The 23,699-nt window shown below is 39.2% G+C and overlaps 1 protein-coding gene and 1 long non-coding RNA gene across 3 annotated transcripts in view; one reads left to right on the top strand and one right to left on the bottom strand.

Moving 5' to 3' along the window:
* Positions 1-585: 585 nt before the first annotated feature.
* On the bottom strand, positions 586-15,072 carry LOC135971026 (uncharacterized). The gene is made up of 2 exons (XR_010587051.1): positions 14,892-15,072; positions 586-998 (listed from the first exon to the last, which is right to left on the bottom strand). It is a non-coding gene; the product is annotated as an uncharacterized lncRNA (long non-coding RNA).
* The window catches only part of CTSO (cathepsin O), a 29,890-nt gene continuing 20,671 nt past the window's right edge, over positions 14,481-23,699 (top strand). For both annotated transcript variants that reach the window (XM_065545638.2, XM_005556153.5), the window contains exon 1: positions 14,481-14,680. In XM_065545638.2, coding sequence (XP_065401710.1) covers positions 14,546-14,680 — 135 coding nt within the window. In that variant the 5' untranslated portion in view covers positions 14,481-14,545. The remainder of the gene's footprint in view (positions 14,681-23,699) is intronic.

The raw sequence follows: 23,699 nt of genomic DNA, 5'->3' as shown, positions 1-23,699 counted from the left end.
ATTTGTGTCCCAAACTATCTTTCAAAATGTGACTATGTTTATTTAACTGGTTTATTTTTAGTGTTACTAAAATGTTCCAGGTTCGGGATAATTATGCTACTTTAAAAAAATGAAAGCATCAGTTACTGATGTGTGCAATGATCTTATAGGTCAAACAATCACATAAAAATGTTTCAGAAACTCCGGATTGTCTGAATTTTCAGAGGAGTAAAATAATTTGGCCTTTAGTTTAGATTTCTTTTAATGCATGTACTAACTACAGCTTTTCTTCAATGTGTGATACATACTTATTGCTTGTTTTAGAGACCAAAATTCACCTCTTCCAAAAGGGTGATTATTAGCCTAGCTGGAAAGAAAGACAGGATTCATTTAAACAGAGAGTCTTTGGCCAGGTCTGTAATAGCAAAGTGAAGTGTAGAAGAGAGGCAATCAGCAACAATGACTTAATACTCACTTTCCACAAACCTTTCTAGCATGTCCCATGGATAACTTTAAAGAGAGCAACAGTCTCTGCCTTCACGGTATTGAAAATTAAATAGGAAACCTAAATAAAAGCATCAATACATATGAAGAAAATGCCAGCAATTTGGAAACATAGACAAAGGCAGCCAACATAGCCTTTATTTGTAGCACACATGAATTTTTTTTTTTTTTTTTAGAGAGAGTCTTGCTATGTTGCCCAGGCTGGAATGTAGTGGCATGATCTCTACTCACTGCAACCTCTGCCTCCTGGGTTCTAGCGATTCTTCTGCCTCAGTCTCTTGAGTAGCTGGGATTACAGGCACCTGACACCATGCCCAGCTAATTTTTGTATTTTTAGCAGAGACAGGGTTATGCCATGTTGGTCAGGCTGACCTCAGGCTGACCTCAAACTCCTGACCTCAGGTGATCAGCCCACTTCGACCTCTCAAGGTGCTGGGCTTCCAGGTGTGAGCCACTGCACTCAGCCAGCATGCATGCTTTCAAAGATAAGAATATTGCTCTAATTCTTTCTTTACCTGTTTGGAAGAGACAGAGTCTAATAAACAAGAATGTAGTACAGAAAAAAATCATAGGATTCATCTATTATAATACAAAGGAATAAGGAGAGGTTTTCCACATTAGAAGTATCAACAGTTTCATACATAACTGTACATGGGACATGTACTATTCTAAAGAGCTCACTGGGAAAATCCAATTCTGTAATCACAAATGTTCAGATACCAGTGTCCTGGTAAATTATACTTATCTATCCTTTCCTAAAATAGAATCTTGCCACAGAATTGCTTTATGGCATTAAAAAAAAAAATACAGTGGCTCAAAGACCAGAGTTGCCCCTATCCAACCTGGTTGTTTTTAGATATTGTCATCAGTAATTTCCTACAGTCATCCTATAGAGCTCTAGCAGGTTATTTAAATAAATGCATAGTCATTATATCATTTTTGTCAATAATATTCAATATTAATTCCTATAAACACTCTTTCTATTAATCATTTTATCTTTTCTTCAATAAATTCACTATGTTATTTATGGTACTTTATCAGTTGGTGAATTAATTAGGTTTCTTCTGAATTAATCAGGTTTCTTCTGTAACCCGATTTTTCCAGGGATTACATCAGGTAATGTCCAGGGGTTATAAAAATAATTCTTTCTCCACACTCCTATGTTAGTGGAGGATCTGCCACTGGGCTCATCTCAATTGGGCTTGCGAAGGCTTTCAGCCCTAGCATGGATCACAGGCCTCAAAAAGGGTTTACATTTCAGCACCCAGGCTGAGAAAACAATAATTCCCTGAGACGTGTTTCTCTTGTGGCAAAGGGCAGATATCCCAGGAGCATTGGGGGTAATTTTGTGTGTCTCTCAAGGCATCAGTTTGGTACAAGCACATAATCATTTCTGGTCACTATTTCGTTAGCCAAAACAGTTATCACTTGACCAAGCCCAAAGTCAATGGGGTGAGGAAATAGACTCCACCCACAGGGAAGCTATGGAAGATAGGGGAGAGAAGGGAAAATTAGGGACTCATAATACAATCTACCCCAGGTATGTAAGTAAAGAGAGGGAGAATAAAACCTAGTAGCTCATAATAACTTATAAACACTCTGCTAGAAAATCATGAGGTCAGGATGTGGCAGTTTACACTGGTTAATAAGGATGACTCAGGCTCATCTGATGCAGGCCAGGGAAGCCCCTGACCAGTTACGTCTTTCAGGCACTGATAGGGATGCTTCCATGGCTCGGTTACATAGCACAGCCTCTTGGTCTTCATTTGGTTTAGTATTCTGGCAATGATTTACCAAACAGCAGCTTTTCTTCTGGGTTTAGCTCTGGGTTTAGTTCACCCTCACATATTCACTTACCGAACCCTTTATTTTTACTCACTCAGCCTGGGTCAGGTGCTCCCAATAGCCAAGCCCTCACCATAAGCATCTGGCACCGAGAACCTGACAACCACGACTACAGAGTGTTTCCTGACTTTGAATGACCCAGCTTCTTGTGGAGGATAGTATTTATTCTCAAAATAGGAAAGTCATAAGTCAGCAAAATGTTATGAATCTAGACTACTTAACCAATATACTAAAAAATACATGATCTGATTTTATATACTACATTTTTATTTAAAACAAAGGTTGAGTATAAGCTGTTGGGCTTCCTAAATACCAGATAAGCCACGAAATGTAGTAGAAAAAGATAGTTTACGCTTTTATCGTGGCCTCTGTCGTTAAGATTTACAGTTACTTTTCACATGACATACATCCCTATATTTGATACTTTGGTAACCTCACTCAAATGATGGCAAATATGAACTTTAAGGGTTTTTTATAGTCCTATTCAACTGATATTAAGTATTTGAGACATTACGAAATTATCTTTTTTTTTTTTTTTTTCCTGAAACAGAGTTGTGTTCTTGTCACACAGACTGGAGCACAATGGCACGATCTAGGCTCACTACAACTCCCGGGGTTCAAGTGATTCTCCAGCATCAGCCTCCAGAGTAGCTGGAATTATAGGCATTCACCACCATGTTCAGCTAGTTTTCATATATTTAGTAGAGACAGGGTTTCGCCATGTTGGCCAGGCTGGTCTCGAACTTCTCAAAATTATCTTTTTAAATTAAGCACATACATATATCTTATTCATAAAGAATCCCAGTACCATATACATACAACTCTTCTAATTTGAAAGTACAGAAATTCCATAAAATTTTGGCCAATAAATTTAAATAATGGCAGTATCTGATTTAAAGAACATTAGTTAAAGTTGTGCTTTTTAATTTAGTCTCGAATCATTTTCAGATTAGCATCTTAAAGAAGTCTTATTCTCATGACTGCATTTTCCTATAAATTGTTCATTGAATCAAAGGCCAGTCATTTCAGAGAACACTTAGTGACCATCTACTATGTATTAGGAACCGAGTACTCAAAACGTAAAGGTCAGCAGTACCGACAGCTTCAGCCATCGTAGACAATAGAGTTTACAGATATTGTCTGCCAGTGATATCGACAGAAAGAGCAAACCAAATTAAAAAGAAAGGCTGGGTCCAGTGGCTCACACTTGTAATCCCAGCACTTTGGGAGGCTAAGATGGGTGGATTACTTGAGCCCAAGAGCTGGACACCAGCCTGGGCAACGTGGCAAAACCCAAGCTCTACAAGAAATACAAAAATTAGCTGAGGGTGGTGGCACATGCCTATAGTCCTAGCAACCCAGGAGGCTGAGGTGGGAGGATAACCTGCACCCAGGGAGGTGGAGGCTGCAGTGAGCCTTAATCACACCGCTGCTCTCCATCCTGGGTGACAGAGTTAGACCCTGTCTCAAAAAGGAAAAGAAAATATATTTCTGGATAAAGTTTTACGGAGAATATAAACCGGGAAACAGGATAGAAAATGACTCGCTGGATGTGCTCCACTTGAAATAGGGAGATCAAGGAGGACACCTGAGTGAAATCTAAAGGAAAAATAAGAGAAGCAGCCAGCAATGTGGGATACTGTGAAAAGAGATTTCTAGGCTGTGCAGAAAAGAGGAAAGAGGCTGTCATGTGTGAATGAGCCTGTGGTGTTCGAGAGACATGGGGAAAAAAGGCTCTTGCCTGACACCCACTGAGCAAGGGTGAGCGTGGTACCTGGGGGTTCAGGGGAGCGGGGAGGGGCCGGGTCTCTGAGGGAGTTTTGACGTAGATGATGGTGACTTCCAGAGAAGCTGTGTGCCCATGAAGAAACAGCAAATACTGCATTTCTAAAAATCACTCCCCAACCGTTCAGTAACTATGCATACCAGAAGTAAACCACCCTTTGGTTCTTATTTTTATACTCCGTAAAAAATGGAAATCTTTAGTCATAGTACCAATATAGATTTTAATAGATTTATTTAATCAAAAATCTCAAGATCTAACATATTGACTGAAAACTAACATATATTAAGCCTCTTTATTTTATGTTAATCATACATGGAACTTGCTTTGTCCTTTGTCCTAAAACTATAATATGCATACCTTTGTGGCTGGACAAAGTGGTTTCCTAGCAACAAAATGATAAGCGCTTTCTTTGCAAGAAACTAATCACCTTAATATAGATGGAAGAAAAAACGCTGGCACTCCAGTAGAAACAAAAATTCTTTCACAAGATAACTGATGGAATGTATGTATTCACCCATTCAACACAAATTTATTAAATGCCTACTAAACACCAAACACAATGATGACCATTGAGGCCATTGAGGACTAAAAGTTAGTGCCTAGCACGATGTAGGGGTTCCATGTTTACCAGATTATTTGTTGAATTAGTATATAATCCTAATTCATAAATTATTGTACAAATGGTTCTCTAGTTTCAAATGAAAATACATTGAAAACAGTATAACGGTCTGTATTAGGGTTCTCCAGAGAAACAGGACCCATAAGATATACACATGTATATATAGAGGGAGATTAAAAGGAATTTCCTCATGGAATGATGAAGATCTGGAGGGCAGGTCGGCAAGCTGGAGGCCCAGGTGAGCTGATGGTTTAGTTCCAATCTCAGACAGAAGGCCTGAGAACCAGGAGAGTCTATGGTAAAGCTCTAGTCCAAAGGCCATCTGACTAGAGCCCCAGAAAGAACTGATCGGTTGGAGGGCGAACGCAGGAAGAAAGCCTGTGTCCCAGTTAGAAGGCAGTCAGAGGGGAGGACTTCGCTCTCACTCAGGGAAGGTTACCCTTTTGTCAGAGTCAATAGATGAAGCTGCCCATATCATCAGGGCTATCATCTTGAATTCAAATGTCCCATTCAAAACCACCCTCACAGAAACACCTAGAATAATGTGTAATCAACTCTCTAAGCATCTGATGACCCGGTCAAGTTGACACATAAACTACCCATCACAGTGTCCTATTTCTGAGGCTGATGAACTAATACAGATGAGTGATAATGATGACAGTAGAAAGGAAAGATCTGCAAAGAATGAAAAGATATTAAAGAGGTAGAGAGAAATGGAGAGGGTTGTATTATAGAGTAAGCATATTCTATTTATCCAGATAATCTGTTTATTTGAAGTTTGAGAAGGGATATGTATGAGAAAGACTGTAGTTGCAAAGTTAAATCATCCCTCCCTCCAAAGCACTCTCACTGTAGTGCTGATGGGGGAGAGTATGGATTTGTTTGCATGATTCTGGCTTTATATGTGAATGGATCTGTTTGACTATGGAATTGGGGTGGGAATTATGAGAAAAAGTAGGTTAAAGGAAGCTAGAAGATTTCTAGCCAAAACCAGTAAGAACCCTTCTCTTGTTTGCTGCTGCTTCTTGGAGACAGTGCTGCACTTTCAAGGCAGCTCACAAACACACGGTTGTGAGCAAAATATTAATAACAACCTTGAAAAATCATGCAGTTAACTCTTGTGCTTTCAAGAACATACTTAAGTCCTTTTAGAAATAAGATTCTTTTTTATTTTTCTCTTTCTTCAGAAAGGAACATTCCTCTTGCTAATTCATTATCAGAAATATTCGATTGCCTCTAAAGTATTGTCACACAAAACATTAGTGCTTAATAAAAAGTCTCTTAAAGTAACTAGGTGCTCCAATAATGCAATTATTATTGCTACTGTTAATGCTGTTGAATGGTTCTTTGCTCTACCTTCAAAAGACATCAGTTGTGTGATTGGACTTGCTAATTGTCCTCCTCAGACCTCAGTTCTTTCAATTGTAAAATTAAAGTTTGGATAGGAAGATAATTATGGAGCCTTCTAGTTTTAATTTTGTACCCATGATTTTTACAGCTTTCATAATAGATTTTTTTTTTCCTCCACTTAGGCGATGCTCTTCGTCTTAAAAGGTACCATGCTGCCCTCATGTGGTCAGACTTCAAATAACACACAAATGATGACTAAAACTGGTAAATGCATTTTTAAATTTTGTTTTAATGAATGATGAATGAAATCTTATATTTGAGCTTAAATTTCACAAACAGTCAATACTCAAATCAATTTGAATCATCTATTTACAAAAGTACCAAGTATTAACTCACTCATAGTGATGTAAGATTTTGATGTAGAAATACTATTACAAATATGAATACCAATAGTAGTTAATTTTAATGCGCACTAGCATGTGCTAGGAACCACAGGCATTTTACATATCTCATCTCGTTTGATTTTTCTAAGATAGGTTTTTTTAATCTATTATTTGTCAGATGAAGAAATTAAACTACTTTTGGGGAATGGGCCAAGACATCACAACAAATAAAATGGTAAGGCCATCATCAGACTCAAGTTGTGTGACTCCATAGCCCAAACTCTTTCATCACTAGCTTTCCACTCAATCATTTCATATTTATAAGAGCTCATTCTCTAACAGGACCACGTTCCTCTTTCCAGGACATATTCACAAGGAAGTGCACATAGAAAGCTTGAAATGTGGTGAGGTAACATGTGAAAATTGCATTAACAGAACGTCTGATATAGAATTAGGAGCTCACAGAATGTTCAATTATTTTTTAATTATGTACAATACTCTTTCATTTAATGATTAATATTCACCATGTTGGTTAGGCTGGTCTCAAACTCCTGACCTCGGGTGATCCACCCGCCGCAGCCTCCCAAAGTGCTAGGATTACAGGCATGAGCCACTGCACCCAGCCCTATATTCACTCTTAATCATGGCATGAATAAAGAGATAAAGCATGTTGCCATAACAAATGAGTACCAGTTTTCTAAGCAGTTCTAACTTTATCACTTGTGAGTGTGAATAGATCTATTTGAAGTTTGTAATTCAGGAAAACGTTTACAGGTTTATAACTTTATGTATGACTTCCTGGGATAGATGAACAATGACTGTGTTTTAAATTCCATAAAGGAAAATAAATGGAGTAAGTCAAGTTTTAAAAGTGAGAGGGGCTTATCCACTCAACAAGGCACCCAAAAATATCAGAAGGCGGTGGACAGTAGGAAGCGGGATACTGTGCAAACCCCTGGTTCTCCAAGGGCCAGCTCTGTGATTTTAGGAGCATGTTCATCTTATTAGGAAACTTCTCATCTGCAAATTAAAGAGGCAGGCTATAGGATTTGGACATGCTCTGCTAGCCTCCACATTCCATTTATTTCGTAATCCTAAAAGTCTTAGGTTCTGAGCCACGTTCTTTCCTTGCGCCGCTTTGTTGAATTATACCAGTCACTCCCTGGCTGTGTGGATTAAGCTTCAGAAAGCCCCCATGAGAGGAGAACTTGCGCTTGGTTAGGCTTTGTTTAACTTGCTTTCCTATTTCTTAACCACCTCGGTAAGACTTGAAGTTAATGGTCTTATCTCTGCCCATTATAACCGAATGCCAGAGCACGTGCCATCAGAGCCTCTTCTTAAAGCACTGTGCAGATACAGGAAGCTAGCAATTCTACCCCAGTTACTATTCTCTCTCCCCAAATTCCACGGCAGAAATCATGCATCCCTCCCTGCCACGCATATTACCTCTCTTTTCTATTCCAAACCCCCAAACCTTATTTCCCAAAACATCTCTAACCTTAGAAACATAACCTTAAACAAAAATTCTCTGAGTTTCCTGGATCAGCGATAATATCTAGAAAGAAATTATGGCTAGGGATGAATTACTGTATTTATAAAACCTAAACAAGTAAAGTCATTAGAAAAGTACCATATTTCTCCAGTATTAATGATAGCTATCTCTAATTGATATAATTATTAATGCAATGTTAGCAAAGAAAATCTTTAAGAAGCAGAACAGACAGGGAAGGGCTATGATCCTCAAATATAAAATTATTTTTGTCCCAGGACCTATCAATGAAGAGAGTAAAGTCTAATAATGTTGATCCTAAATCTTACCACAAAAGGAAACTGTATCGCCAATTATAGTTGCCATTATGAATGAACGCCTATGATGCAAGCATTCTGTATTCATTGTCTCTGACCTTCAGAACACAAACAGAGCTAAAAATTATCATTTCCAATTTACAGGTAATGAAATAGAAGCTCAAGAAGGATAACTAACATTCTGAAGGTCACAAAAGCCAGTAAACAAACAAGCAGAAGAACCCATGCTAATTGGAATTCAATAATGTGTTGTATCTACTATATTATGTCATTTGACATTACCTGGGGTCTTAGCCCGAAGATTACCTTAGAGACTATGAGGTGGCCCACTATGATATTTAAAATGATGATCAAATAAAAATCATTTAAACCAAATAGTTCTTCAAAGCAATGAAACATACTTTGTTTTTTTTTGTTTGTTTTTTTTTGTTTTTTTTTTTTGACAAGGTCTCACTCTGTTGCCCAGGCTGGAGTGCAGGGGTGCAGTCTTGGCTTTCTGTAGCCTTGATCTCCTGGGCTCAAGAGTTCCTTCCACCTCAGCCACCCGAGTAGCTGGGACTAGAGGTTTGCACCACTACGCCCGAAATAAAATTTTTCTAGAGCTAACTGCTTCTGTGGCTCTTTCGCATATGCTGCCTGAGCTACAGGGTTTTCTGTAATTGTTAGTTGGAAGGCAGGATTTACAATTAAGATGGGTCACCTTCTTTTATGTGAATTCCATCTAAAGCCAGTTTTGTCTATGTGTATGTCTTCCCTGGGAGTCTTGCTTTCTCTTGCATCCCTCCTTTGGGATAATGTGATTTTTGCTCAGGCAACAGAAGTCAAAAGGTGTGTAATTCTTGCAGACTCCATCTAACTTGAGGGAAACGGAGGGCTGTTAAAGCAGAATGGAGCATTAGCATTAATGACATGCATTAGTGTTAATGACACCTTCAAGATATCGGAGTTGCTTTCTTAGATCATGAAAATGACAAATTTTGGCTCTTTAAAATTTTTACATGAGTAGGAAAGGGAGTTTTGGAGCCTACAAAATAGTAGTCATGTCAAAAGTGTTGTTTTTGCCTACTGATCCCAGATTTTTCAGAAGTACTTAAGACTGTGGAATAGTCTAAGTCTATGAGGGGAGAAGTGATGCGATTGTGCTCTGAGTAGTTAATAATGGTTCTAAGATAAACCCATTAGCGCTGTCTCCACAGTGTGTAATGGGACTGAGCTAAAGCATGTGTCGGCTCACATTTATTCAAATGTCAGCAGAATAGAAATGGATTGAGGTTTCCATAGAAACTGCTCTTGAGTTCAGGTGTTTCTTGGGGCTTTTTGTTCCATTAACTGTTTGGAGAAAGAGGTATACGTTATGGCTTTTCATTTATGCTATTTACTTTGTCGTTAGAAGTTGGCTGGTGGAGTTACCATGTCCTTTGTTTTATGGCATTTTTGCGAACCCCTCTTACAGCCTTTCCCCTCCAGCTGAGAAACGGGAAGGAGCAATTTCTACTACCCGACAAATCCTGCCCCTTAGCAGTGTCTGTTCAGACAGCATTTCTTCAATTTCAGCCAGAAAGGAAGTTTGAACATCTCTTACCTAGAAATTTATGTAATTCATTTTCTTATTCAAGATTTACATTATCCCTATGGAATGTCACCATTATAAGACGTTAAGAACAAAGCAATGACTATGAACTTAATTAACAACCACAATAAAAAAAGGATTTCTTGGCATTAGTAAAATATTCAGGTGTAAAATCTAAGATTAAAGATAATCAACCTTTTCAACTCACACACAATCCAAATAGCTTCCTGAAGAAATAATGTCCCTTCCCATGATATAGGAAAAAAATTAAAAAGGGGGGAAAAAAAACCCTGAACAATTCAACTCAGAGGGACTACAATGACTCATGTCTATTACTGAATGTCACGCTTGCCTGTAAATTAAACTAGAACATAAAAAGCGCACAGTGTACTACCAAAGGTATGTTAATAAAGAAAAGCCAATATAAAATAGAAATAGTAATGACAAATAGTAAGATAGGCCTTGGAGTTGCCTAGAGCAGGCTGGTGTAGCAGAAAACCCAAGCATGAGCTCTGAAGTCTGACAGCTCAATTTACATCTCACCATGGCCACTTACTACTTAGGATCTTGAATAAGACCCTAATCGCTACACATGTCAGTTCCCTCATGTGTAAAGTGAGAACAATAACGTCTACCTTGCTGGGTTGTTGTAAGGATTAGCGGTAATAGACATGGTTCCTTCTTATCAGTGTATTAAATATCTGAAATCCTGCAATCACGAGGTTGTGGGGATGCAAAATTCTTCAAATCGTGAAAAACTCACTAAATACCTAATCTCTTATACAACTGGTATTCATTCCAATATTTTCCCCAGATTGACCCTAGCATTTTTCTCAGTTTATGTTTCAAATTATTGAATAATCTCTAGCTGATTATATGAGGTTTCCAATATCTCACGCACTTAGTACTTAACTTTCCTCTGCCTCAGTTTTCTCGTCTATAAAACAGAAATGATGATAATACTACCTTCTGCAAGGAGGAATTAAGGTTAATATTTGCAAAATGCTTAGTACAGTGGTAAATCATAACAAACACATGAATGTGTTGTGTATCAAGTAAAAATAAAAACAAGGCTGGGTGCGGTGGCTCACATCTGTAATCCTAGCACTTTGGGAGGCTGAGGTGGGCAGATCACCTGAGGTCAGTTGTTTGAGACCAGCCTTGCCAACATGGTGAAAACTCGTCTCTACTAAAAATACAAAAAATTAGCCAGGTGTGGTGGTACCTGCCTGTGATCCCAGCTACCCGGTAGGCTGAGGCTGCAATGAGCCAAGATGGCGCCACTGCACTCCAGCCTGAGGGAGAGATACTCTGTCTCATAAAAAAAGAAACAAAGAAAAAATTAACTCTATAGCAAAGTCACTGAAACATGAAGTAACATGATTAAAACTAGAAGAAAACCCAGAACCTGCATAACGGGATAAAAACAACAGTAAATATTGATATGTGTATCATAAAGGTTGAGAGGCATTTGTGAAAATGGTTAGTCCTGGAGTATTTTCACACATAAAGAAATGACTGCGTTTGTTACTGAGCTTATAATGTCCAACATGAGGTTGTGGTAGTGGGCCTCCAAGATGGCACCTGACGACCCCACCCTATGTCAGCTCCACCTCTCATATCTTACCAAACTGGCTCTGTGTAACCAATGGCAGAAGAGATGATATGTTTCAAGATAAGGTTATAAAAAGACACTGCTACTCCCACCTCAGTCATTTCCTGGTCCACTGTCTCAATTTCTCCAGTCACTTGTTCTGCAGGAACAAAGAGCAGTCTGGAAAAGCCCAGCCTTCTGATAAGATCCTGAGAATTTTGTCCAAAGGCCTAAGAGGAACCGAGGACTCCCGCTAACAGTCACATGAGCTTGAAATTGAATCCTTTAACCCTGGGAAACCTTCAGAGAATTGCAGCCATATGCAACAGCTTGTCTGCGACCTCCTGAGACACTTTGAGCTAGAACCACCCAGATAAGCTGCTCCTGCCAGGTCCACAGAAACTGTATAAGAAAAATTCATATGTTTACGATGCTAAGTTTGAGGGTTATATTTTATGTGGTAACAGATATCTAATACAGAGTTGAAGGAAGTTCCATGTGCTATTCTGCAAATTTGATGAAAAAAGTACATCTCCACATATACATGTAATTTGTAGTGTTTACTCTAAGAATTAGCACATACTTGCCACCTTCACTTTTCAAGACACTTTTCAAAAACTTTGTTTTACTATGTAATAGATGATTCTGATCTCCCTTTTAACTGACCCAAAATTCTTTACAATCTGCGTGCTTCTTATTTATCTCATATTCTACTCTCCTCCCATCCTCTTTTTTTTCCTTTACTCGATCCATGCTGACTTCTTTTACGTTTCTGGAACATGCCAAGCAAACTTCCATCTCAAGGCCTTAGTGTTGACAATTCTCTCTATCTTAGCTTCTCTTTCCCTGGATATCTGAATATCCATGTGGGTCACTTTCTTCTCCTTCAAAGCTTTGCTCAAAAGTCTCCTCATCAGTGAGGACAGTATTAAACAGCTTATTTAAAATAGCAATACCACCCCTCAAACTCATGACTCTCCTTATCTGGATTTATTGTCCTTTAACACATGTACAGTTTGAGCATCTCTAATCCAAACACCCAAAATGCTCCAAAATCTATAACTTATTGAGTATCGACATGACGCCACACCTAGAAAATTCCACACCTGACTTCTTGTGGTGGTTCATAGTCAAAACGCATTCAAAACTTTGTTTTATGCATAAAATTATCTAAAACAGTAAAATTACCTTCAGGATATGTGCATCAGTGTATATGAAACACAAATGAATTTCGTATTTAGACTTGGGTCTCATCGCCAAGAGATCTCATTATGTATATGCAAATATTCCAAAATCTGGAGGAAAAAAGTCTGAAATCTGAAACACTTCCAGTCCCAGGTATTGTGGATAAGGGATCCTCCACTTGTAGTAATTTTATTGTGGCTCTTCCCTCACTGAAATACCAGCTCCAGGAGGGTGGGGCTTTTCATCTCTTTAGTCACTTATGCACTTGTTGTGTCCTGATGACTTAGAACAATGCCTGACACTTAGGAAGTACTCAATAAATATTTGTTGATGTAAATCCATTGAAATACCAGCCCCATAAGGATGGGGATTTTCATCTCTTTAGTCACTTATGCACTTACTTGATAAATTCTCATTACCTAGAACAATGCCTGACACTTAGCAGGTACTCAACAAATACTTGATGAGAGCTCATGAAGTGAGTTTAGTTCAAGTGGTTTTTTACAATAGCAATTATCCTACAGGAAGGATGACTGCCTATATTTAAATTTCCTGACTCAGTAGGTTGTCAATAAACGGGGACTATGATCTGAAAGCAAACCTCAGTTGAAAAAGAAAAGCATGTGCTTGTATGAGTTACAAGAAAGGGCTAAGTGCAAAAGAACTGCTGAGGTTAACATGAACATTGTTCTGTAAACTTATGGTTTAAATAAAATCTTTATCACCACACTTTCCAAGAGCAATATATCTTATCATGGATGTACATAAAAAACTCTCGTGTCTTTCCTCTTAATACCCAGAACATTATTTTTATTTTATTTTTATTTTTATTACCGATTTTGCATCAGAGAATATTGTAACTCACTGTACCTAGGTAAAAACTAAAGACATAAATCTGATGTTAGTTCTAAAAATCCACAAGGGTAATGATATGAATTTCAGAGACATGGAAGCCTTGTTCAGAATAGATTATAACAGAAAGGCTCAGTAGAGTCAGGTTCATGAGTGTGTGACCTGTTCAGAAGTGGGTGCTTAGAAGGATCATGGCTTGGGTTAATGCTCTGCTGCTACCGTCTTGAAATCCTTAACAATTTATAAACAAGTGAACTTCATTTTCAGTTTACACGGGGCCCTGCAAATTATGTACCTGGCTCTATCTTCCTTTGTAAATGGAGAAACAGACTCCAAGAGTTTTGAAACTGCCATAATAGATCCAAAAATTGTGTAGGCTTTTCACAACTGTACAATTTTGTTACGTATTTATAAACATCTGCTGAATGGATGACTATGTATTGGCCCTCGTCACTTCAGAACCAGGTCTTGAACTTAGGGATTGTGGCAAGAAGGAACAAGGCACGTCCTGGGGGCTCACAGGGCAGGCCAGGTGGCTCACACTTGTGATCCCAGCGCTTTGGGAGGCCAAGGCGGGCGGATCACTAGAGGCCAGGAGTTCGAGACCGGCCCGGGCAATACGGCAAGATCCTATCTCTACTAAAAATACAAAAACAGCCTGGCGTGGTGGCATGCGCCTGTAGTCCCAGCTACTCTGGAGGCTGAAGCAGGAGGATCACTTGAACTTGGGAGGTCGAGGCTGCAGTGAGCCCTGATCTCAACACACACACACACAAAGAATGACTCTCGGGCTTCTTTTTTTTCTAATGGATGGAGGTAAAACCTCGAAAGCCCATGGTCAAGTGCCTGATTCTTCCAAAAACAAAAACAAAAAACTAGCCTCAATGAGGAGGTCCATAGCCTCCAGCTAACCAGATTTTCAGTCACAGTGCACCGGGGACCTAAAAAAGGGTCAATCTCAGCACCATGCACTCCACCGGGTTCCTTCCGCCCCTCGAGACCAGGATGGGAGGAGCCGAGGAACCGAAAGAGAAAACAGGCCGCGCAGGCTGCGGAGGAGCCGGGCGCCTTAATGGAGCTCCGGCCGCTGCTGTGGCTGCTGTGGCTGCTGTGGCTTCTGTGCCGGGGCGGCTGCGATGCGGACTCCCACGCCCCCTTCACCCCGACCTGGCAGCGGAGCCGCGAGCATGAGGCCGCCGCCTTCCGGGTACCAAGCGCGCGCCTCCCCGGGTCTGTCCCTGCTCCCCCACTTCCTGTCCCGGGTCTGGGCTGCGGAAGAGGGCCCCCGAGAGGCGACCCTGCTAGTGGGCACCCGTGGCTCTGCGATGCGTCTGGGGCACTGAGCTGCGGGTGCAAAAGCCAGCTTCTCTCTCCCCTCCCCTTGTGCCATGTTGTCGCTCCCCCATGCCTTTGCTCACCAAACGATTTGATTTTCCAGAAAAGATTTGCCGCTATGAATTTTTGGGACGCATCCAAATGAATAAATAGATACGTCCAAAGTGTTCTTGGTGGGAAGAAGCACCCCCTTTTAGCAATCCCCTCGATCGTTGCCACTGGCTTCCAAAGCTCCTCTATTTCTCATTTATGAGAACCAGAAACAGGGAGCAGCCTGTTGGTGGAAGGAACCTGTCGTTTTTTTCCTCCCGAGGAGGGCGCTAGTGATCAGAAGTTAGAGACAAAGAGCCTGCCTTTAGCCTGGTTAAAGAATCCTGATGGTTAATGATTCTCCTTAAACTAACGCACCACCTTAAAAGTTCTTCCTGCCTTGTTGGAGACTGAGTTGGAGAAAAGAGAAACATTTAATTTCCTTTTCTTATTATTATGAAAATCCTTTTATAATAAATGCTTAGATTTGAGTCTAGCATGAAATCTCTGGAAGGGACCGGTTAGCTGAGCACAAATAATGATTTTCCTGAAAGCAAGGAGACTGCAAGAGATGCCGCTTTCGTGCTTGCCTCACTATGTTCTAGATATCTGATACCATTTAACACGTTTTTAAATTCGTGAAAGATGCCATTATCATGATTTAATCTATTAGAAAAGAACATTCATTCTGAATCAAACGTTAAGTCTGAGTTCAGTAATATTGCTAAAGAGAGTGTATCTTTTTTCCTGGTGTTTGTTGGAATTTCTCACAGGATTTCATAGCTAAGCTCATTCCCCCCCCCCCCCCCCCCCACCCCCGGAAAGCCCCAATGTTTAGGAAGGCCAGCCTTCCCTGATTCTGTCCACTCTTACGTTTCATCCAAACCGAGATGTGTACTGTTATCTCCACTTTATTATTCTTGAGTTCCGTTCTGGTTTTCAAAACCGGAAGTCCTCTTACTCTTTCAAGAACAAAATTCTGGCCTGTATTCTACCCTTATTCTGAACTTAGGTTCGTTTTCCTGGTAAATCAAATCCATTAGGGGAAAAGTCAGTCTCACCTTTATTGATAACATATTCATTGGCTACATAAATAAACACACTGTCAGGCTCCTAAAAAATTAGTATTTCAGGACAAAGCTCAAAGGGCTAGACTTATAAATATATTTTAACGGTTATTTAGATTTTAGATAATTTGTAAATATATATGTATATAGTTTATGTAGTGACTCATACTGGTCCTGTAAAGAGGCTATACCCAGATGAACGTCTAGAAAATGTAACTTTTCTCAGGAGAAATACAAAGATCCAGGTTGAAAGATGGAAAGTTGGAAGTGGAGGAGGATGGAATTATGAAGACACTTAGTACATTTTAAAAACCTTGGGTTAAGAAATACCGAAAACGTTTTCAAAGCAATTGCTGCCTGTAGGAATTTTCTTCATGAGAGGGGTACGCAGAAAGGAGAACAGTGAGGCTTCAAAGCACAGTTGCTGGAAACTGAACATCTCTTGGTGCTTAGTTGGACTTTATTCAAGAATGCTTTAAAACCGATTTTCTACCTTAGCGGTCCCCAATCTTTTTGGCACGAGGGACCGATTTCACAGAAGACAGTATTTCCATGGACGGTGGGGGTGGAGGAGGGAAGTAGGGGGATGGATGGTTTTGGGATGAAACTCTTTCATCTCGGATCATCAGACATGAGTTAGATTAGTTAGGGGATTGCTGTTTGGACTTGGGATAGAGAGCTGGACACAGGGAAACGTGGAAAAGGCCCTGCCTCCTTGGTAACCATGAAACTTCTTGTTGAAATCAAGTGAATTCATTGGTGAATTGATGACACAGGGTTTTGCAGCTGAAGATCTGGTTCAAGAAAGTCCTTGATTAATTAGTAACGTCTTTCATGATCATGGGTTTAGAGAATGGTGAAGGTTTTTAATTTGTTTTAATCTTAGCCTTAGATAGTTTTGTAAGTTTCCTGGGGATGCACCTTACATGAAAGTTAAGTTAGTCCATGACTTTCCCACAGAATATTATATTCTGTTCAGTGAAACCTAGACTCCTCTATGGTTTATTATGGGATGCCTCACAAGATACCTGACTTTGGATGACACCCCTTGTCTCTGCGCTTTCACTACTTTAGAAACTTCTAGTGCTCAGGAAGCTCTTAACTGTTGGATTCAGCCTACTACTTTCCTTTGTGCCAAAACCTAGGTTTGCCCTCATATTTACTGATACTCATTATTTTACCACAGATCATTTGGCATTCTTATCCTTTGGGAGGCGAAGACCCAATATTGGATCCAATAAAAGTTTGATACTGTCACTTTAGAATAGTATCTATGCCAAAGCACATGTGATTTTACATAAAATTTCAGAAGCTTCACCTTAAGACCAGTTGCCATAATGACACAGGTTATATTATTATGAGATTATACATTTAGGAATGTTTATTTATGTGTAAATAGATGGCCGTAGCATCTTTATAACAAGTGATCCTAACTAATGAGCCACTTATATTGCTTGCCATAATCAGTCCCTTGAAATCTGGAATTAGGTCCTCCAAATAGGCTTTATCCAAGAAAACTTTAAAACCTATTTTCTACCTCAGTGGTCCCCAAACTTTTTGGCACCAGGGATTGGTTTCATGGAAGACAGTTTTTCCACGGACTGGGGTGTGGGGGTGGGGTGAGAAGGATGCGGATGATTTCAGGATGAAGCTGTTCCACCCCAGATCATCAAGCATAGATTCACATAAGGATGGAGCAAACTAGATCCCTCACATGCGCCGTTCCCAGTAGGGTTTGTGCTCCTATGATAATCTAATGCTGCTGCTGATCTGACAGAAGGTGGAGCTCAGGTGGTAATGCTCGCTCGCAGGCCCCTCACCACCAGTACTGGTCCATGGCCAAGGGGTTTGAGACCCATGTTTTACCTTATATAAAGATAAAAACATGAATTTGATGTTAGATAATGTTGTTCTGCAGACTTTTTCTGACAATTTTCACTTAAAGTATACATTGGCTAAATGGAAACATAAACTTAAAATCATAGATTATAATTCATTCATTCATTCGTTCATTCATCTTCCCATACATTCATCCAATACTTTATTTAATTTCTATTGTGTCTAAAGAACTGGTCTGGGTTTTCTGAGGGGTACAGTGGAGAATAAGACATGTGCTATGCTCTAAGAAATGTACACAAAAAATGACTATCATTATGTTTAAACATTGTATTATCCATTTTCCTGTAAATAGAAAGAAGAATATAAACACTTATACACTAGAGAAATAGATTCTCCCAAGTAGTTCACAAAAGAATGTATTTTTAATTCAATCTTTTTGTGTGCATGCTTACACAAATACTGACTACACAGTTATCATACATAGTAAATATATATCTGCATTATGTTTATACAGAGTTCAGTACACTGTATAGAAAATACTTTGTCTCAGAAACTTTTCAAAAGTGATTTATAAAAATGTATCCTTTAAAAAGCTTTTATTGTTCTAATCCAGGGCTTCTCAACAGTGGCACTATTGACATTTGAGAATGGATAGTGATTTGGTGTGGGGGGCCTTCCTCTTCATTGTAGGGTGAATAGCAGCATGCATGGGCTCTATGCACCAGATGCCAGTGGCATCCCACCAGTGTAACAATCCCCAGTATGACAAATGAGGGACAAAATTATCCTCAGTTAGAATCACTGATCTAAAGTTTACAACTCCTAAGTCTTCCAAGAAATTCTCAGCAATGCTTTAATATTGTATACAAATATTTTACCTTTTTGCTCATCCTCAGATTTACTGCAATTTCCAGAAACTAAAGCACTCCCAAGGAGAACATTTTAAATCTATGTGTACAATTTATGATTTATCCTATGAAACTTCAAAATCTGCAAATGAAAGTTGTTAAAAGTCTGAGTAATGGAATGCAAGACAAACAGTGAGTTTAAAGTGCCGAAGATAAAGTGATCTTCCGAAGTACCTTAGGCATCTCTGATAATTTCAATATAAAACTCATCCCATGGATAATACATGGGATTCACTGTAAGGGAATACACACATCATTGCATATGTTGATAAGGGCAAATAAATCATCATGATTAGTGGAAGGAAACCTAGATATCAATGGGGAAAAAATAATAGATGTTCACTGCCTTTTCAGCTGATAAAACAGACATGAAGTCCCTTAAAGTTTATGTCCCTTCGGTGGATTTCTTGCAGGCCAAATAACTATACCCCTCCACCAAATACTAGTTGTGTGACCTTAGGCAAATCATGTATCTGTTTCTCAGATTTTTTCATATGTGAAGAGCGGGTAATGTTAGCAATTACCTTTATACAGGACTAAGTTAATTCATATAAAACACTTGGAATGAATACTTGCATTCAATTTAACAATCCTTTCAACCTTTTGTATTTAGTGCATTCAGTGGCCAAGAGCTTTCTTTGTAGAGAAATGAAAACAGTTTGCTCGTAAAGGATTCGCTTAGTCCTTTAGAAACAGTTGAGTACATGCAAGAAGAAAATACATGATTCCATTTATTCTTACTTAGTGGCAGTCTGTGAGAAAGATTTCACAGACTTTTCCCCTCAGGGGAGTAGATTAAGGAAATGTCTGAGAACCCCTCAAGCCACCCTCCATGGGTTTCTGCTCTTAGATCATTTTGAACATGACCATTTTCCTCTTAACTTACCCTAACCCAAGCATTGTCTAAGACTGTGGTTACCCACAGCTGGAAAGGTAAGAGGGCCAATATGCCTGAGATTGCTGGAAGGACTTTCTGATCCTGTAAGAAAAATGTTGGTTTCCGAGGAATTTTAAAACTGCAGCCTCACCTCCTCATGAGACTGGTTCAAGTCTCTTGTCAATAGTTATTCTGTTTTATGATCAGACTGAACCCATCCTCTGTTGTTTGGCCTTGCTGGGATGCTTCATGACTGACTACTCTGCAGTTCTTATCAACCTCCTTTAGTGTAGTTATGAAGCATCCTAGCTAGGTTAACAGGCAGGAAATTAGAATATGGAAGACACTGCTTAGAAACATATTACATTTAAATCACAGTTCAAATAAGTGATCACCTCCAGTGCACGTGCACACACACACACACACAAAGGCAGCTTTAAGAGATTCTACCTCTTAGAAGGATGGCTGCTAGAAGTCATAATAAGGATAGCTTTAGGGACAGAGTCTTACAGGGACAGGGTCCTAGGTATAAAGTTGAGAGGTTCTACCTGTAATAAATAGAGATTTAGTAGCACAAGGTCTACCAATGCCCAAGGGACACGTTTTTCCTGGTTTTATAATCAGGATAATTTCCTCAAGCTCTTAGGTTCTGAGTTACCTTCTGTTCGGGAATCTGGTATCTCCCTTTGTAACTCATTCAATTAAACACATTTAACAACAACAATAACAACAAAAAGGTGAAGGTAGTTATTTTTCACCAAATCTGTTCAAAGACTGTTCTGACTTACCAGCTCTAATTTTTCTCATGTAAGATCTAATTTTTAAACATCTGCACTTTTCAAAAGCATCAATGAGATGTTTCCTATGTATTCATCAAAACTTTACGTTTTTCCTCTCATAAATGAAGTGAAGGTTCAGGTCTTTAATATTCTATATGACTTTAGAGACGGCTACTCTAAATGTGCTCACTATCATATCCTCTGTTGAGAACATCTGCTCACTGATCCTTTACCTACCGGAGGATGTTGGATGTAATGAGCAGCAAGGGCCTCATACAAACTCTCAGTATGTGATGCTTCTATGAAATCTTTAATAGCTAGAATCAAGAGAGACCGGAAAAGTCACTTAAGAGAATCGATAATTCAAGAAATAAAATATAGGGCTTTTTAAATTTTAAATGATGCGAAACCCAGGTTAGTCAGCTTGCTAAGTGTATAGCAAATAAAAGAATAAATAAATGAGAATAAATATTCTTGGATATACTGATAGTATTATTTTACCATGAAAGCAACAGATTGCTTTCAATAGATAATATTGATCCTCATTTCTAATGCCATGAGAAATACTTGCTCCAAGTGAATCTGAAAGTATGGTCTTTGAGCACCATTTCTATAATCCAAATACTCTGTTTAAAAGAAAAGGAAGATAGAGGATGAGAGTATTTTAACTGAGCATTTATTTTGCCAGTCTGTAATATGTGTTTTGCAATTATTATTTTATTTAATCCTTACATTCTGCCAGATCAGTATTACTCCATTTGTTGATTGAAATAAAGCTCAGAGAGGTTGAGTATATAGCCAAAAGTTGCACAGCAATGGTAAGACATTTCAAATTGTTGCAAAATTAAAAAGAGGCCGGGCGTGGTGACTTATGCCTGTAATCCTAGCACTTTGGGAGGCTGAGGCAGGCAGATCACGAGGTCAGGAGATTGAGGTCAGGAGATTGAGACCATCCTGCGTAACACGGTGAAACTCCATCTCTACCCAAAAAAAAAAAATACAAAAAAATTAGCGGGGCGTGGTGGCAGGCGCCTGTAGTCCCAGCTACTCAGGAGGCTGAGGCAGGAGAATGGCGTTAACCCGGGAGGCGGAGCTTGCAGTGAGCGGAGATCGCGCCACTGCACTCCAGCCTGCGCTACAGAGCCAGACTCCATCTCAAAATAATAACAACAACAATAATAATAATAATTATTATTATTATTATGCTGTGTTCAGAAGCCGCCAGGAAAGTACTTTTAATGTTATTAATGGTTTTGCAAAATCAAAACAAGTGGGTAGGGATTAGTGGTAGGAAGAAGAGGAAGCAGAGCATTTAGTGGTTTAGAGTATTTTGCTCTTGGCAAGAAGTCCACAATTCGTATAAAGATTGAGTAGCCCTGACATGGGCTATGGAGAGCTGTCAAAAGACAGGAGTCATTACACCGGAATGGCAAATGGAATTATTTTAGAAGTTGTCTCCTGGTTGAACAAGTGGAAGACAGCAACATTTTCAGAAGTCCTGCAGATACTGGTGCTGCTGACATAAATCAAAGAACAGTATATCAAGTGATAACAAATAGAAAATATATGTGGAGATATTTGGCTTTTCAAACACATGGCACAAGACCAAAACCAAGTAACTGTTACTGGAATCATCATTGAAAAATAGGGACATAAATATATAAAATAAATAAATAATGTATTAGTTTATTTCATTATTAAATTAGTGTTATTATAACTACTTCACAACCAGAACAACTAAACTTTGGATGGTGAAATGACCCTCATAAGGCCACACAAAAATTAAGAGAAGTACAGGGGAATTCCCTGACAACGATATATAAGTTTGTTTCATCTGGCATTTGCCAACTTGAGTGGCAATATATTGTTTTACTCGTAGATGTCACAAATGATCTAGTAAGATAAACTTGCATTAGCTCTCCAACTAAATAGAGTATATGGCTCAACTACTGCCTCACCTCGCAGACACATGTGTAGAACGAACACGTATAGCATTGCCTACAATCAAGAGTCTAAAATGCATTCCTAGAATTAGATTTTCTTAATGAAAAAATTTGTGTAATTTTAAGGATCTCCAAAGGGTGTACCAGCCTGTACCTCATGTGCATGCATGTGTGTGTGTGTGGTGTATTCCTTTTTGGTTCTGCTAATATGATGTACCATACTGATGATTGATTTTGAAATTTTAAACCAACCTAGCATTTCTGAATAAACTTCACTTGGTCACAATGTATTGTCGTTTACATATATTGCTAGATTTGGTTTGCTATGAAGGATTTTGCATCTACAGCATATTTATGAGGGATACTGGTATGTAGTTCTATTTTATTTAGATATATTTTTCTGTTAGAATCAGGGTAACACTGTTCTTATTTAAGTTGCAGCTTGTTCCCTTCTTCTTGACTTTCTCAAAGGATAATATTGGTATTACTTATTTCTTCATTGTATAAAGTTCACCAAAAAACCATCTGGGCCTGAAGTTTTCTTTGTGAGTGTTTTCACTTACAAATTTAATGTCTTTAGCTGATAAAAGGCTGCTCAAATTTTCTGTTTCTCCTTTCATCTTTGGCAATCTGTGCCTTTCAAAAAGTTTGTCCATATTGTACAGTTTGCCAAGTTATTGTCATAAAGTTGTCAAAATATTATTCTTCTAATGCCTGAAGCATCTGTAATCATGGCTGTTCTTTCATTTCTAATATTGGTAAATTGGTTATTCATGTCTTCTCATTCTTTTTTTTTTTTTTTTTTTTTTTTTTGAGTTGGAGACTTGCTCTGTCATCCAGGTTGGAGTGCGGTGGTGTGATCTCAGCTCACTGCAACCTCCGCCTCCTGGCTTCAAATGATTTTCCTGCCTCAGCCCCCTGAGTAGCTGGGATTACAGGCATGAACCACCACGCCCAGCTAATTTTTGTATTTTTAGTAGAGACAGGCTTTCACCATGTTGGTGAGGCTGGTCTCAAACTCCTGACCTCAGGTAATCCACCCACCTCGGCCTCCCAGAGTGCTGGGATTACAGGCGTGAGCCACCGTGCCCAGCCTTTTTTTCTTTTTTCTTTTTTTTAAATCAATCACAGGAGCAACTCCTGTGAACGAATAGGGAGAGGTCCAGGTAGAGCTATCTGATTGCAATGTAATTCTAACCCTGAGTGAAGGAAAAAGGGAAAGAAGGTTGGGGAAGAGTTCCATGCTGTCTCATAGTCCAAGGAAAGTTTGGTTTGGCAAGGTCATCAGGGAGTCATTAATCAAAAACCAGCTTTCAGGGGAGTCCCATTAGTCCCCCAAATAGCAAGCCTTAGCATTCAGTCATGAGCTAGGTGCAGCCCATAAGAACTGTGGCTTCCCTTAGTGGGATCATGGAGATTCAACTAGCAGCAACTAAACTCCCTATAGA

This window comes from Macaca fascicularis, chromosome 5, assembly GCF_037993035.2.
Source record: "Macaca fascicularis isolate 582-1 chromosome 5, T2T-MFA8v1.1".
Lineage (NCBI taxonomy): Eukaryota > Metazoa > Chordata > Mammalia > Primates > Cercopithecidae > Macaca > Macaca fascicularis.
This window is presented reverse-complemented; position numbering and strand designations above follow the sequence as displayed.